The following is a 14,570-nucleotide window of genomic DNA, read 5'->3' as shown; positions in this document are numbered from 1 at the left end:
TCTCTCTCTCTCTCTCTCTCTCTCTCTCTCTCTCTCTCTCTCTCTCTGAGTTTCTCTAGGTAGCCTTAGCTGTCTTGTAACTCAGATATCTGCCTCTGCCTCTTGAGTGTTAGGATTAAAGGCAGGCATCACCCCCTACCTGAGTCTTTTTTTCTTTTTTTTCCTTTTTTTTTTTTTTAAACATTTATTTATATAAGTACCCTATAGCGGTCTTCAGATATACCAGAAGAGGGCATCAGATCCCATTACAGATGGTTGTGAGCCACCATGTGGTTGCTGGGAATTGAACTCAGGCCCTCTGGAAGAGCAGTCAGTGTTCTTAACCCCTGAAGCTATCTCTCCAGCCCGTCTTTCATTTTTAAGGTTTTTGTTTATTACTTATCAATGGTATGTTTGAATGGGAGTGTGCCTTGGCACACATGTAGAAGGTGGAAGACCACCTTCAGGGACGGATTCCCTCCCTCTACCACTTGGATTCCAGGGATTGAAACAGATGATCTGGACTGGCTGCAAGCACCCTTACCCTCTGAGCCATCTTGAGAGCCCTGGCTTCTTTCACTACAAGGGTTTCTGGAGTTTATTCTCATTGTCATATGTATGTATGTATGTATGTATGTATGTATGTATGTATGTATTAATTCCTTTTCATGGGGTACATCTTGACTCTATCAGTCTAGGTTGCTGGTCCTCCTTTAAATCCTTCACGTACTTTTAAGCCGCACTAGATAGCTTGTCCTTCCTCAGATACGCTCTGCCTTCCTGTTGGGATATCAGTGCCTCCTCCTCTTGCTTTCTTCTTCTTTCAGAAAGGGTCTTAAGCAGCCCGTGTTGGCCTGGAACTCATTATATAGCAGAGGATGACTTTGAACTCCTGATGCTCTGTGTTCCACCTCCTGAGTTCAGAGAGTATAATTGTACTTGATTTATGTGGTGCTCAGAATCAAACCTGGGGGCCGTGTGTGCAGCAGGCGAGCACCCTATCTGCTAAGCCCTAGCCCCAGTCTCTAGAGAATCAGCTGACCTGGCGTTCCCCACCCTTTGGGCACACTTCCTCTTCGTAATTCTGCTTCCTTTACTTGATTGACAGCAGTTGCTTTTTCTCTCCATTCACTCAGTGTTAACTTCTTCCCATTCTAGACTCGGTGACTTTTTTTGTTTTAAAACCTAATGAGCGCCGGGCGGTGGTGGCGCACGCCTTTAATCCCAGCACTTGGGAGGCAGAGGCAGGCGGATTTCTGAGTTCAAGAGTTCGAGGCTAGCCTGGTCTACAGAGTGAGTTCCAGGACAGCCAGGGCTACACAGAGAAACCCTGTCTCGAAAAAACAAAAACAAAAACAAAAAAAAAAAAAAAAAAAAAAAAAAAAACCTAATGAGCGCTTGACAATTACCTGTTCACTTGCCTGGTGTTGCCGTAACTCGCTAGTTCTAAACCAGGAGTGATTGTACCCTCCGGGAGTATCTAGAAACAGCTCAGACATTTCCATTTATCCTCTGGGAGTGGCAGGGTGGTACCAGAATCTACTGGGTAGAAGCCAGGGATGGAACCAAGTCACCTCCGGTTCGAGGACAACATCTCCATCAAAGACATATCCTGTCCCAAATGTCAAGTAGTATCAATGTGGAGAAAGCCTACCACCAATTAACAACTAGCATTCTTTTTCCTTAAGCTAGAAAAAAAAAATCAGAAGAGATCTTTGGCATGGCCTGGCAGGAGATTCTCATTAGAAAATACATGCCTCTTTTCTTTCTCTTCTTTTTCAGTAGTGGAGGCTGTGGCAATCCCTGTGCAAAGCTCTTTCCTAATGCCACAGAGGTGCTCCAAGAGCCTGGATGGCATTTTCACCACTTCTTGGCCCCTGAGAGCAGCAACTGACCTCTCAGGAATCCTTGAAGTGCTAGGAATGTAACTCCACTGAGGAGGAAAACTCAGGGTTTCTCAAGCCCAGCAAAATGTCAAATCTAAATTGTCCCCCTAGGGGAGAGCATCGAGAGGTGTTTTGCAAAGTCCTTTCCCCTGGCTTCTCTGATGAAACTTCAGAGCTGGCTTTAGAACCAATAATTCCAGGGAACAATTTTTCCCTGTGCCGCCCCCCCAACACACACACATGCAAGAAGAAAAAAAAAAAAGCACACTGGAGCTTTGAGAAAGGACTGTTTGCCACATGCCTCAGACAGCAACCAGTTGGCAGAAATCTCAGTGGCTGGGTACTCAAGGCACGTGATGCCAAAGTCACCACAGCAGACTTACTGGGGACATAGGTTATGGCAAATGCCAGGCAAGTGAGCCACCTGTGTTCCCAGTGGCCCAATCCAACCGGTTCTCATGAGTGGCATGGAAATTGGGTAATTATACATGCCTTGAAAATAAGTTTGATTGGTCTGCGGGAGCCGGACAGAGCAAGAAACAGATTGTCATACCATCTTAAAAAAAAACCTTGTCCTTGGGGTAGGATTACCTGACAGGCTGGCTGGGACTGGCTAGTGGCGTGTGTGGTTTAAAAAGCAACCTTTAGCGCAGTTGGCAGAGAAGGAAATGCCAAGCAGAGGATTCCAGAGAGGCGCTGCCCTCTCTTTTGGATATGTGCCAGTTATTGTATTGTAACACATGTGTATATATATATATATATTTTTTCACATACACACACACATACAAAGCAAGGTGTGAATGGTTCCCCTTTTATCCCAAAAGTACACTTCTGTTTTATTTGGGTGTCCCACCACATGCCACTCAACATGGGAAGTGATTTACCAGGCTCATTCTGATGGAAACCTTCGAGTTACAGAAGCCTGGGCTTGGCACACTGTCAACTGCAGAAGTGTTTAAGGACGAGAGTAATTAGGTGACATAGTAATGTGTGTTTAGTTGGCAGGACTTTAGGTGTATTTTAAAAAGAAACACTGCATTTTTTTTTTAAAGGAACATTAAGTGGGAATCTCCGGAGTAGCTGGACTCTCCGGAGTAGCTGGAATCTTGTTTGAAGCAAATCTAGAGAAAGGGAAATATTCCTGGGTGAGATATTTTTAGGTTACAATTAAAAATTATGGGGTGCAAGAGGGCTCCACAGGCTCAGGCACTTACTGTGCAGCCCTGGAAACCTGAGTTTGATCCCTAGAACCCGTGTGAAGGTGGAGGGAGAGAGCTGACTCCTGATAGTTGTCCTTTGACCTCTGTCTGGTATACATATGGTATGTCCCCAATCCCCATATCCTAGATATGTACACACGCGCACACGCACACGCACTAAGTTAAACTAAAAATTATTTCACATTGCATTACCAAAGGCCAAGTCTATTGTTTGTGAATTCCACCTATTCAAATATTTCCTTCCATCCTGATGTTAAGTGTGATTCCCAGTTCATTGTTCTTTCTTTTACCAAACAGATCAGACATTTACAAACTCCCCTCCTGTGGGCCAGACATTAGATTAAACCCTGACAACGTGGTGCCAATTGACTCCCACCCCTGAGGAGCCTGACACAACAGAAAACACAAGACCCTTAAATATGGAATTACATCCTAACTGGTAGAAGAATGTATAAAGACAAGGGTATTGGGGCAGCCTTGTGCTTGGCAGGAGGCCAGTCAGCAACGAAACACCAAATAGGTAGAAAAAGTATTTGGGACCTAGATCATTTATATACCATGCCCACTGGCTAGGTATGAAATCTAAATGTGTATATATTCATGCATACATACCAACATTATATATGAGCTAAACAGGGCATGCTAGTGTGTGCTTATAAGGCCCAGCGATTGGCCTGTAGAGGAAGTCCCAGAGTGAGTTCAAGGTCAGCCTTGGGTAAATAGAAACTTCAAGGTCAGCCTAAGTTAGAGGAGATCCTGTCTTTAAAATAAAGTACCTAGAGACTGGAGAGAGAGCTCAGCAGTTAAGAACACTGACTGTTCTTCTAGAGGACCTGGGTTTGAGTCCCATCACCTACAAGGCCACTCACAACTGTCTGTAACTCCAGTTTTAAGAGATCTAATGGTCTCTTCTGGGCCCCCATGGGCACTGCACACACATAACCTAGAACACACATGTAGAGAAAACATATAAGGGCTGGAGAGATGGCTCAGCGGTTAAGAGCACTGACTGCTCTTCCGAAGGTCATGAGTTCAAATCCCAGCAACCACATGGTGGCTCACAACCATCTGTAATGAGATCTGATGCCCTCTTCTAGTGTCTGAAGACAGCTACAGTGTACTTACATATAATAAATAAATAATTGTTTAAAAAAAAAAAAGAGAAAACATATAAGTCATAAAAAGTTCCCTTAAGAACAGTAATAATAATAATAATAATAAATCTTAGCTGTTATTCAACTGAAATGATTTCCAAAGGAAATAACTTACAATAGTTAATATTTGGGGAAGGCTGTTTGATATCTTTGTTCAAGGTAGGCCAAGAGCTTTAGAAAAAAAAAATAGAAAATGCCTCTCCTTCCTTCCTTCTTTCTTTTTCCTTCTTTCTTTCTTCTTCGTTTTTTTGAGACAGGGTCTATGTAGCCTTGATTGGAACGTAACTCATTCTGTAGATCAGGTTGGCCTCAAGTTCACAGATCTGCCTACCTCTGCCTCCTAACTGCCAGGAATTAGAGCTATATGCCATCACGCCTGGCCCTTTCTTTCTGCCAAGGGACTGCCCTCTTGAGAAGAGAAGGCAGCTGTGGCTGGAGAGAGAGGCCTCATTCTTGGCAGTTCTCAGCCCTCCACAGTTTCTGAGGGCCTCCAAGTCAGAGGCAGGAAAAAGACCTGCTATGCTAGGTTGACTGTCAAGCTTAAGACCTAGGGTACAGACATTTTAGACATGGGGCTTTCTTTTTTATTCTTTCTTTTTCTTTTTTTTTTTTTGGTTTTTCGAGACAGGGTTCCTCTGTGTAGTCCTGGCTGTCCTGGAACTCACTCTGTAGACCAGGCTGGCCTTGAACTCAGAAATCCGCCTGCCTCTGCCTCCCAAGTGCTGGGATTAAAGGCGTGTGCCACCACCACCCGGCTGACATGGAGCTTTCAAGATACATAAATTATGGAAATGTTAGGATTGGGGACTGCCATTTCTCACTGAGTATACTAGATGGTGTAGAATACCAGTCTTGGTTTCTTACAGTTATGTAAACGGATAGTGTGTGTGAAATAAACTGTTAAACAGGATATAGTGGCATATTATTTGTAATCCTTGAACTTGGGAAGCCGTAGGCAAGATCAGAAGGAATTCGAGGCCAACCTTGGTGACAGTGAGTCTGAGGTCACCCTGTGCTCGATGAGACTCTATCTCGAAATAATCAGAAAAGAGGGGGAAAAAAAGAGAGACAGTGAGAGAGAAAAAAAAACACAAAACAGGACCTCCACCCTTATCCACCCCCCAAAACACCCAGTCAACCCGTCATTCTCAATAATTTACAGTCCTCTGGGAAATCTAACTCCTGGATCACAGGTAGCCAAGTCCAAAGCGACTACAACTGCTTAACTACGACTTCCAAGAGACACTGCGCCCACACCCTTTGCGCACGCTCCATTCCGGTGACTACATAGGGCTGCGAGCCCGAAGGGGCGGGGCTTGGACCTGAGCCGCGAATAGGGGGCGGGGCCGGGGCGGTGCTGGAGAGGGGGCGGCGCTGCCGGCGCGGCCCGGAACACGCTAGTGGAGCGGAAGATGGCGGCGGCGGCGGCGGCTGCAGCCGGGACCCCAGTTTGGTTGAGGCGGAGGAGCCGCCGGCTCTGACCTCGCTCTGGCTCCAGTGCGTGCGGTAGAGCGTGTGCGAGGCCCCGTGCAGCGGGCAGGGGCGGCAGTGGTCAGTGCGCGCCGCCCTGAGGAGCGCCCCGGCGGCGCTGCTGCGGCGGAGGAGAGAGCCGGCTCCGGGCCTCGGCGTCCTCCGGCGCCCCGGGCCCCGCGCCTCCTCGGGGGGGCGGCGGCGGCGATGTTCTCGGTCTTGTCGTACGGGCGGCTGGTGGCCCGCGCCGTGCTCGGCGGCCTGTCGCAGACAGACCCCAGGGCGGGCGGCGGCGGCGGCGGCAGCGGCGACTACGGGCTAGTGACGGCGGGCTGCGGCTTCGGCAAGGACTTCCGTAAGGGCCTGCTCAAGAAGGGCGCGTGCTACGGGGACGACGCGTGTTTCGTGGCCCGCCACCGCTCGGCCGACGTGCTGGGTGAGTTCCCCGGCCCCAAGTCCGCCTCCTGGGGACTCCGGAGTGCGAGGCTTCCCTGCTTCCTCCGCTGAGCGCAGCGCCCTGCCAAGCACCCCGAGACGCGTTTTCTGCCTCACGATCCCCCCACTTTAGAAATGGGGAAACTGAGGGGCAGAGCGGTGGGGCCACGTGCCCAAGGTCACCGCCTTGGGAATGTGTCCAGTCTGTCCCGGTGCAGAACCGCACTCTTCTTAGTCACAGCCCCCACGCGACCTCGTCCTCCTGGCTCGGCGACACCTGCAGGCTGCTAACCTCGCTTTGCCTCGCTCCCTCCTCCCTCTGTGCGCCCCGGGAATCCCTGCTTCTTGGCGAGCTCCTGACGCTCTGCCCGGCCTCTGCTGCGGGATCCCGAGCAGACCCGAAGACAGACGGCGGGAGCCCACAGCCCCGTCATGGGTTTTTCCCGCTGCCCGGACCGTCCCCTGATTTCCATCCTTGTCGGGAAGGGCCGTGGGGGTTGAGGGTGGACTGCTGGCCTGGTTAGAAATTCTAGTAGTGCTTTCTCCCAAACCCATCTTGTCTACTTGAGGTCACTTAGAGTGGCAGAAGGTCTCCTTGACCCAAAATAGAATGGCTGGACCTGCTTGTAGGCTGCAGCCAAACAAGCTTTGAGATTCGGTCATAGCTTTTTAGGCCACAGGTGCTTCCTAAGATCTATCCCAGTTACTCCTTTGGGAAGAGGAGATAAGATTGCTGTCCAAAGGCCTAAACAATTCACGAGCTGTCGGAAACTTTACCTAGGGTATACCCTTGGAGAGTTTGTGTGTGCCACTAAAGGTCTTTCAGTTCGTGAAGCTCTTCCTTTGATATTGAAGGACATACTGTCATTGGCTCCCAGGTTCAAATGTCAAGTTGGTTTCACTTCTCCAGTGACATTGAGTTTTTGGTTACTTAAAGCTTCATACGCTTGGAGCAAATAATAGTTTTTGTGACAGTAACTGTTGGGTTTTCTTCTTCTTCTTCTTCTTCTTCTTCTTCTTCTTCTTCTTCTTCTTCTTCTTCTTCTTTTTTCTTGAGAACGGTGTCTTTGTAACCCACTTGCCTTTGTAACCCACTTGCCGTTTAGTGCAGGCTGACCTTCAGTTCCTGCTTCTGCCTCCCAAATGCTGAGGATACAGGTGTGTGTGCCCCAAGTCCCAGCTCATGACATTTTAAATCAGATACCAGAGTAACCTTGTAAGGTTTTGCTTTTTGTCACATGTAGTGTTTGGGAGCATGATACTGAGAAGGTGGTTCTCATTTTAATTGATGAGTAAGTAACCGCACTATCTGTGTTGAGAAAAATCTTTTCGTATTTGGACAGCACTACTGATACCAACCTTTCAGAGGGCCTCCCTAGGTTTGGAAGTACACAAATTCACCATGAAGTTTGTCTAGACTCAGGCTCATTTTTGAGAAGCTACCATTAGCTGCTTCTGCAAGTCACCTAGGCAGCCCTTCGCTTAGGGAACTTAGGATCTGTGCTGCCTTTGAAGTTACAGTTAGCTGTGGGTAGGCCAGTGTAGGCTGCTTCCTTGTCACCCATGCACGAGACCTTTGTTCAAGGCCCAGTACCACCAGAAAGATGTCAGGAGCTGCAGTCATACAAACAGGCTAAACCATGATGAGCCAGTAAAGTTTGTTTTATAAAGCTGACTACAAGATTGTTTTTTGGTTTGATTTTGTTTTTGTGAGAAATCTGTGTGGTTTGATTGATTGGCAGTATAGTACTTTGTATACCTGAGGTCTGAGCGTATTAAATGGAAAAATACCAGGAGTAAACCACTCTTAGGTTTTAAATTGCATGCCATTCTGAGTAGTGAGACAGAATCTTGTACATCTACCCAAAGGTCTTGTTACTGTTTTGTTTTGAGACAGATTCTTGCTATATTGCCTGGGATGGTCATGAACTCCTGGCCCCAAGAGACCCTCTTGCCTAGGCCTCCCGAGTCCTAGGAGTGCTAGGTCTACAGGAGAGCATGCCATGCCCAGTCAGGTCTTTACGTTATTAGTTGTGTCCACTCTCCGTCCTCCACCACTTAGTCACCGAGAAGCAGTCTTGGTTAACAGATCAATTGAAGATGTAGGGTACTAATTTGTATAACTTTTACTGCAATATGTTGTTTTAATATTAACAAATATTGTTACTATCTTAGTGTACCTAATTTATAAGTTACACTTTATAAATTTATAAATTATTCTCTATCATAGCTATATATGTATTTGAAAAAGTACTTAGAGGGTTCAGTACTCTGAGGTTCAGGCATCCACTAGGGGCCTTGAATGTATCTCAAGAAGAGGAGACTGCTGGGTCTAAATGTATTAAGTCCCTGTGCTGAATTTTAACATGCTGCTATCTTGGTATTGTGGCATATTTACAAGGATATGGGAGATACTGGTCAGACCCTTTCTAAAAAAGCACAGACATAATTTCATGCTCCGGCATTCTGGCAGAAACCAGGCCTTGTCTGAGGCTAAGCCTTGCAACTTAGTAGCTCTGTGATGTGTGGTCTTGGTGGACTCTCTGAGTCTGCAGTCCTTATCTGGAGAAGATGAAAGAAGTGGGCTGTCAGACTTAATTCGGAGGCTCTGGCTAGACAGTCACATTTTCCTGTTGTCCCTCGAACTGCATGGCTATCAGATGGCCACAGACACCTTGGTAGATTTATTCTCTTTTGTATCTAGCATTGAGCACTCAGTTCTTAAGTTACCCTGGTTGACTAGTTGAAGGATCCTTGGCTGTGAAAAGGACCTCTTTGGAGAAGAGCACAGAGGCAGGCTGGAGACAGCCTTCACTCTGCAGGTAGCTCATCACATGCACATACTTGAGTGTCTGATGGAGATCTCCATCTCCTTCTCTTGGAAAGAGTGCCATAGAAAACACACACACGCCGGGCGGTGGTGGCGCACGCCTTTAATCCCAGCACTTGGGAGGCAGAGGCAGGTGGATTTCTGAGTTCGAGGCCAGCCTGGTCTACAGAGTGAGTTCCAGGACAGCCAGGACTACACAGAGAAACCCTGTCTCGAAACAAAAACAAACAAACAAAAAACAAAAAAACAAACAAAAAAAGAAAACACACACACACACACACATGCTTATGTGATCAAGAAGAAGCCAGTCAGATTTGACAAAGATCTTGCATACACACACAGCTGCAAATGGGGTAGTGGGCCTGGGAACAGAGGAACAGGTTCTCCAGGCCTGTCCTGTTGTGGAGGAGCTCTTCCGGAAGCCATCCTGGGAGTCACCTGAAACAACTTTCTAAGTTGGCCTCATTTGGTCCTTGGCAGCCATGAACCAGTTCACCAGATGGTGCCTTTTACTTTATTGACACCATCCTATCACAGGTTGAACTGATAAGAGTTACAAGCTGAGTCACATAAAGGTAAATCTATGTGAGTTCAAGGCTAGCTTGGTCAACGTAAAGAGACCTTGTCTCTGAGTTGAGACTTTTTTTTTTTTTTTTTTTTTTTTTTGGGTTTTCAAGACAGGGTTTCTCTGTGTAGCCCTGGCTGTCCTGGAACTCACTCTGTAGACCAGGCTGGCCTCGAACTCAGAAATCCACCTGCCTCTGCCTCCCAAGTGCTGGGATTAAAGGCATGTGCCACCACCGCCTGGCATGGTTGAGACTCTTTCTTGCTAAGTTATCTCTGCAGTTTGGTCACTCATTGTGGGCTTCTCCTCAACTGATAGGAATGAAAGCTAGAGTATGAGAAATAAAGTATTATTTTAATTTTTTTAAAAATTGAAATTGAAAGGTCATAGTGGCACACGTCTTTAATTCCATCAGTTGGGAGGCAGAGGCAGGCAGGTCTTTGAGTTGAAGGCCAGCCTAGTCTACACAGGATAGCCAGAGCTACAGAGCTACACAAAGAAACTGTGGATGGATAGATAGATAGATAGATAGATAGATAGATAGATAGATAGATAGATAGATAGATACAAAGATAGAGTTGGGACTGAATTGTCCTGTAGTCATGATAGAGAGTACTTGATGCCTCACACTGTTATTGTCCCCACTGGATTTCTTTTAGGAAAAATTGGCTGTGGAGGGTGTGGTGAGACCAGGCGCCACTCCCATCCCGTGGAAAGTTGGCAGGGGCTCCTTCTCTCCATCAGACCAGCAGGAGTAAGCCCACATGGCCTGAGCTGTGTGGACTTCTCTTGTTCCTTCCTCGTAGCTTAGCCCTGAGCTTTGTTACTTTACATGCTGTGCCTTCCTAGGTACACAGAACCATGAGGGCCACCTGATGTCCCCAGCCACAACAGCAGCAGCAAAGGGCTGTTGGGAACTTAAGACTTCACAACCTTGAGATTCATTTCCTCCATGTTTTGGTGATGAGCAGACAGGGGCCTTCAGATGCTTAGATAACTTCAAAGCACTGCTAGTTATTGACAGACAGGGCTTTCTCTGTCATACTTGGAGGGATGAAGGGAGGGAAGAGTCAGAGAGAGAGAGGGAGCGATAGCATATGAATGTGTTTATAATCGCTTTATTCTCTCTGACTCATAACTGAAAAGCAACAAAAACTCCCCTGCATGCTAAACACAGCTTACAGAAAACCATTTATTTGAAAATGGCAGGCCTGGTCTGTGCAATATAAATTCTGGCCTGTAAAGACTGAGCTGTGAAGCCGCTCTTAAAAAGCCAAGGGATGTTTGTTTAAGCTTGGTTTAACTTGGAACCTAAACATGAAAATAAAACAGTTTTTTTCCCCAGCCTTTGGTTTTGAGTTTTTACTGGGCCAGGATTCTGAAGTGTTTCTGTGAGTCTTGCCAATCTTAAAAATATTCTTTGGTGGTGGTGGTGGTGGTGGTGGTGGTGGTGGTGGTGGTGGTAGTGTTTTGTGTATGAGTGTGTTTTGCCTACATGTATGTACCAGATGCATGACTGATGGCCTTGATGGACATTAGGTTTCTTGGAACTGTAATTCTGAATGGTTGTGTTCTGCCGTGTGAATGCTGGGAGTCAGACCAGGCCCTCTGCAAGGGCAGCTGGTGCTCTGGCTGCTGAACCATTTATCATTCTAGCCCTGGTTTTATCTTTTAGACGGAGCCTCACTGTATGTAGCTGTAGCTGACCTAGAACTCACTGTGTAGACCAGACGGGTCTCAAATTCATGAGATCTGCCTGCCTCTGCCTCGTGAGTGGTTAGGTTAAAGGTGTGCACCACTGTGCCCGGCTTTTGAATTCTAACGTATGAAGCTGTACTGAATGTATAGGTTATGTCCAGTTTGATAGTTCAGTCTTCATAAACACTGCACTTTTACATAAGTTACCACTGGAGAGTGCACCGACACCAGCGTTTCATGAAGTCCTCTCTGGAATCTCAGGTCCTGTCCAGACATTGATCTTGTTTCGTAGTCAGGATTTTTTGAAAAGTTAAATCTGTCTCTTGATGACCTTGAGTCCTTTGTTGTGTTAAGCTGAGCTGCAGTGCTTGGAACATGGCTCAGCTGGTGAAGGTGCTTGCCACCAAGCATAATGACCTGAGTGTGAGCCCAGGACCTGTGTGGCAAAAGGAGAGAGCTGACCCCCTCCCTCAAGCTGTGCTCCAGCCTCTGTACTCTAGCTCCACAATACATGTCAAAAATAAATAGATAAATGCCAGAACTGAGTTGCAGAGTCACGTGAGATGACACGGCACCTTTTAAAAATGTATACTCAGTATTCACAAGGTTGTACAGCCTTCCCGAGTCCAGAATCTGCCCCTCCCCGCATCCCACTTCTCAAGACCCCCAAGCCTGTCTGTCCACTTGCAGTTGCTTCCCCTACTTGTGGGTGTTTCCCAACCTTGGTAGCAGCTTGCTGGTTCTCTGGATTTGCTTGTTCTGGGTGTTGTGTGTAAGTGTAATCCCAGAATATGTAGTCTACTATGGTGTTTCCTTTCGCTTTACCTGTTTTCAAAGTTGAGGTTGGAGAGTGTCAATGGTTCATCCTTTATCATGGGTGCATAATATTCCAATTCCAGGGTATACTACATTTTGAATATTCCAGTTCCAGGGTATACTATATTCTATTGCTACTCATTCGTTGGTATCAGTCTGTATTTTCACATATTTGATACTGTGAATAATGTTTGTCATATTTGTATATAAGCTTTCATGTGAGCAGGTGTTATATATTATTTTGGAGTGTGTATGGGCATTTACTACGTAGGCTGGCTTTGAACTCTGAGCAGTTTTCCTCCTTGGCCTTTAAGTGCTGGGATTGCAGGCACATGCTACCACACTTGGCTATGCACATGTGATTTTAATCTTTTCAGGTATAAAACTGGGAGTGGAATTACTTGGACATATGATAAATTGGTATAGTTTGAGTATATAATTATTTTATATAAAGAAAATTAACTTTTAAATTGTAGTAATTAAATATGTAAAGTTCTGAGATTAATCAGTTCTTTAAATATTCCTGATGTCACATAATCTATGTGTTTTCAAGAGAAAACGTCACCAGGCTTAGTAATATAGGCCTCTAATCTCAGTACTTGAGAGGTAGAGGCAGGCATATCTCTGTTAGTCTGAGGCCAGCCCGGACTACATAGTGAGTTTTAGGATAGCCAGGGCTACATAGTGAGACCCTACCTCAACAAAAGAAAAGACAAAAGAAAGAAGAAAAAAAAGAAAGAGTGAACTGTTGAGAAAGGGGAAAAGTCTGAGCTTAAGGACGGGGCTGTTGAGGGCTGACTAGCTGCTGTGTGGCTTTCAGATTCTGGTGGCCGATGACAGGGTTGATGGAGAGGATGCCTGCTGTCTGCTGAGCTCTGCACCACCCCACCCTGCTGTGTGGGCGAGTTAGACGTTGCAGACAGTGCTTATGAGACACCTTCACTTTCACCATTGCCTTCAGCTACCTTTCCTGGCCACCGCTTTGTAACTTGGAGACTTTGGCCTGAACTTGACATTGTCCTGACTTTCAGCTTTTCCTTCCAGGCATTAATAATCTCTAGAGGGCTCTAGATGGATCTTTCTGTCCAGTAAGCCATTGGGTGTTAGAAGCATAGTGCTTATACTTTTTAGATAGATAGTTGTAAAGACTTGTTAAATCCCTGGGAAAGGTAGGGTGCAGATGGGTTCCAGTTGGGGAGGGATTTGGGGTGTGGAAGTGTCACTCAACTGGGCAGCATGTAATCTGAATGGCTGTGGCAGTGTCCAGGTGGACTTGGTGCTGGTGTGTGGCTCAGGAACACCACACCAGGTCAGAATGTGACCTACAAGCTCGTCCTCTGGCAGATCAAATACTCGTCAACCTGAGGCTGAATGCCAAGTCCCTCTGTGTTGTACCCCGTGTCTTTTCTACGGCTATGCCTAGGCCATGCGATTCAGACGCTTCAGGAAAATGTTTTGTGTTTTTTGAATCTTATTTCTAAGGAAATTGGACTTTAGTTTATTGAAAATAATATGCCTAGTGAGTTTATCTTTCAAAGTACGGGTTAACTTCCCATCCCTTTGAGAAGCGCTCGGTGCATGGCGTCTAGTGCGCTCCTGCTGTTAGGAACACTTCTGGACGTGAGCTTCGTGTTCTTTCTGTTGCTAAAAGTTCATAAAATCAATCCTAAGGCCAGAGCCCTCGCAAAGGCTGCAGAGGACATAGTGCTGATAACAGCCAAGTCAGTAGTCATTTGGACTTGAGCTGGCCTTTGACATGGCCCGTTCAGTTTAGTTTTAGATGGTCACAGGAGAAAAGGGGGCTAAGTGCTTCCGTAAGATGCCATAAGGGGCTGGGGTGGGGGTAGATTGCAGGAGGAAACGGGTCCATTGTGTAAGGGGCGAAGAGCTCCCTTTCTTTCCTGTGAGCCATGCTGCATACCTGACTCCAGGAGTCAGCCGCCTTCCCTGAAAGCAGCACTGGAAACTGCAGAACAGTTCTGTTGCTCTTGAAATCTGTGTGGCTCCTAACCTTAGGTCACCTGCTGCGTTTCTTCATCTGTAAAGTTGACTATTTGGTAGGTTTGGCGCAGTTAGTGTTGAAGTTAGACTCAAACCGAGGACTCAGTTGTGTTGTCTAGTGCTTTTTTTTTTTTTTTTTAATATTATTTATTTTTATCTATATGAGTACACTGTGGCTGTCTTCAGAGACACCAGAAGAGTATGCAACAGATTCCATTACAGATGGTTGTGAGCCACCATGTGGTTGACTGGGAATTGAACTCAGGACCTCTGGAAGAGCAGTCAGTGCTCTTAACCACTGAGCCATCTCTCCAGCCCCTTGTCTAGTGCTTTTAAGTGAGTGCTGCAGCTTTGTGCTTGTAAAATAATGCCTGCTTATAAAGAGTCCTGTGTAACACACCTGCAGCACACACCTTGTGTAACACACCTGCAGCACATACCCTGTGTAACACACCTGCAGCACATACCTTGTGTAACACACCTGCAGCACACACCCTGTGTAACACACCTGCAGCA

At 46.4% G+C, this 14,570-nt stretch overlaps 1 protein-coding gene across 1 annotated transcript in view; it reads left to right on the top strand.

Moving 5' to 3' along the window:
* Positions 1-5,916: 5,916 nt before the first annotated feature.
* The window catches only part of Pptc7 (PTC7 protein phosphatase homolog), a 40,352-nt gene continuing 31,698 nt past the window's right edge, over positions 5,917-14,570 (top strand). Inside the window, exon 1 of the mRNA XM_028766119.1 lies at positions 5,917-6,145. Within this exon, the coding sequence (XP_028621952.1) occupies positions 5,917-6,145 (229 nt within the window). The remainder of the gene's footprint in view (positions 6,146-14,570) is intronic.

The sequence above is a fragment of the Grammomys surdaster genome, unplaced genomic scaffold (assembly GCF_004785775.1).
Source record: "Grammomys surdaster isolate TR1022 unplaced genomic scaffold, NIH_TR_1.0 166, whole genome shotgun sequence".
Lineage (NCBI taxonomy): Eukaryota > Metazoa > Chordata > Mammalia > Rodentia > Muridae > Grammomys > Grammomys surdaster.
Note: the sequence above shows the minus strand (reverse complement) of the source record. Positions and strands in the feature narration are given on the sequence as shown.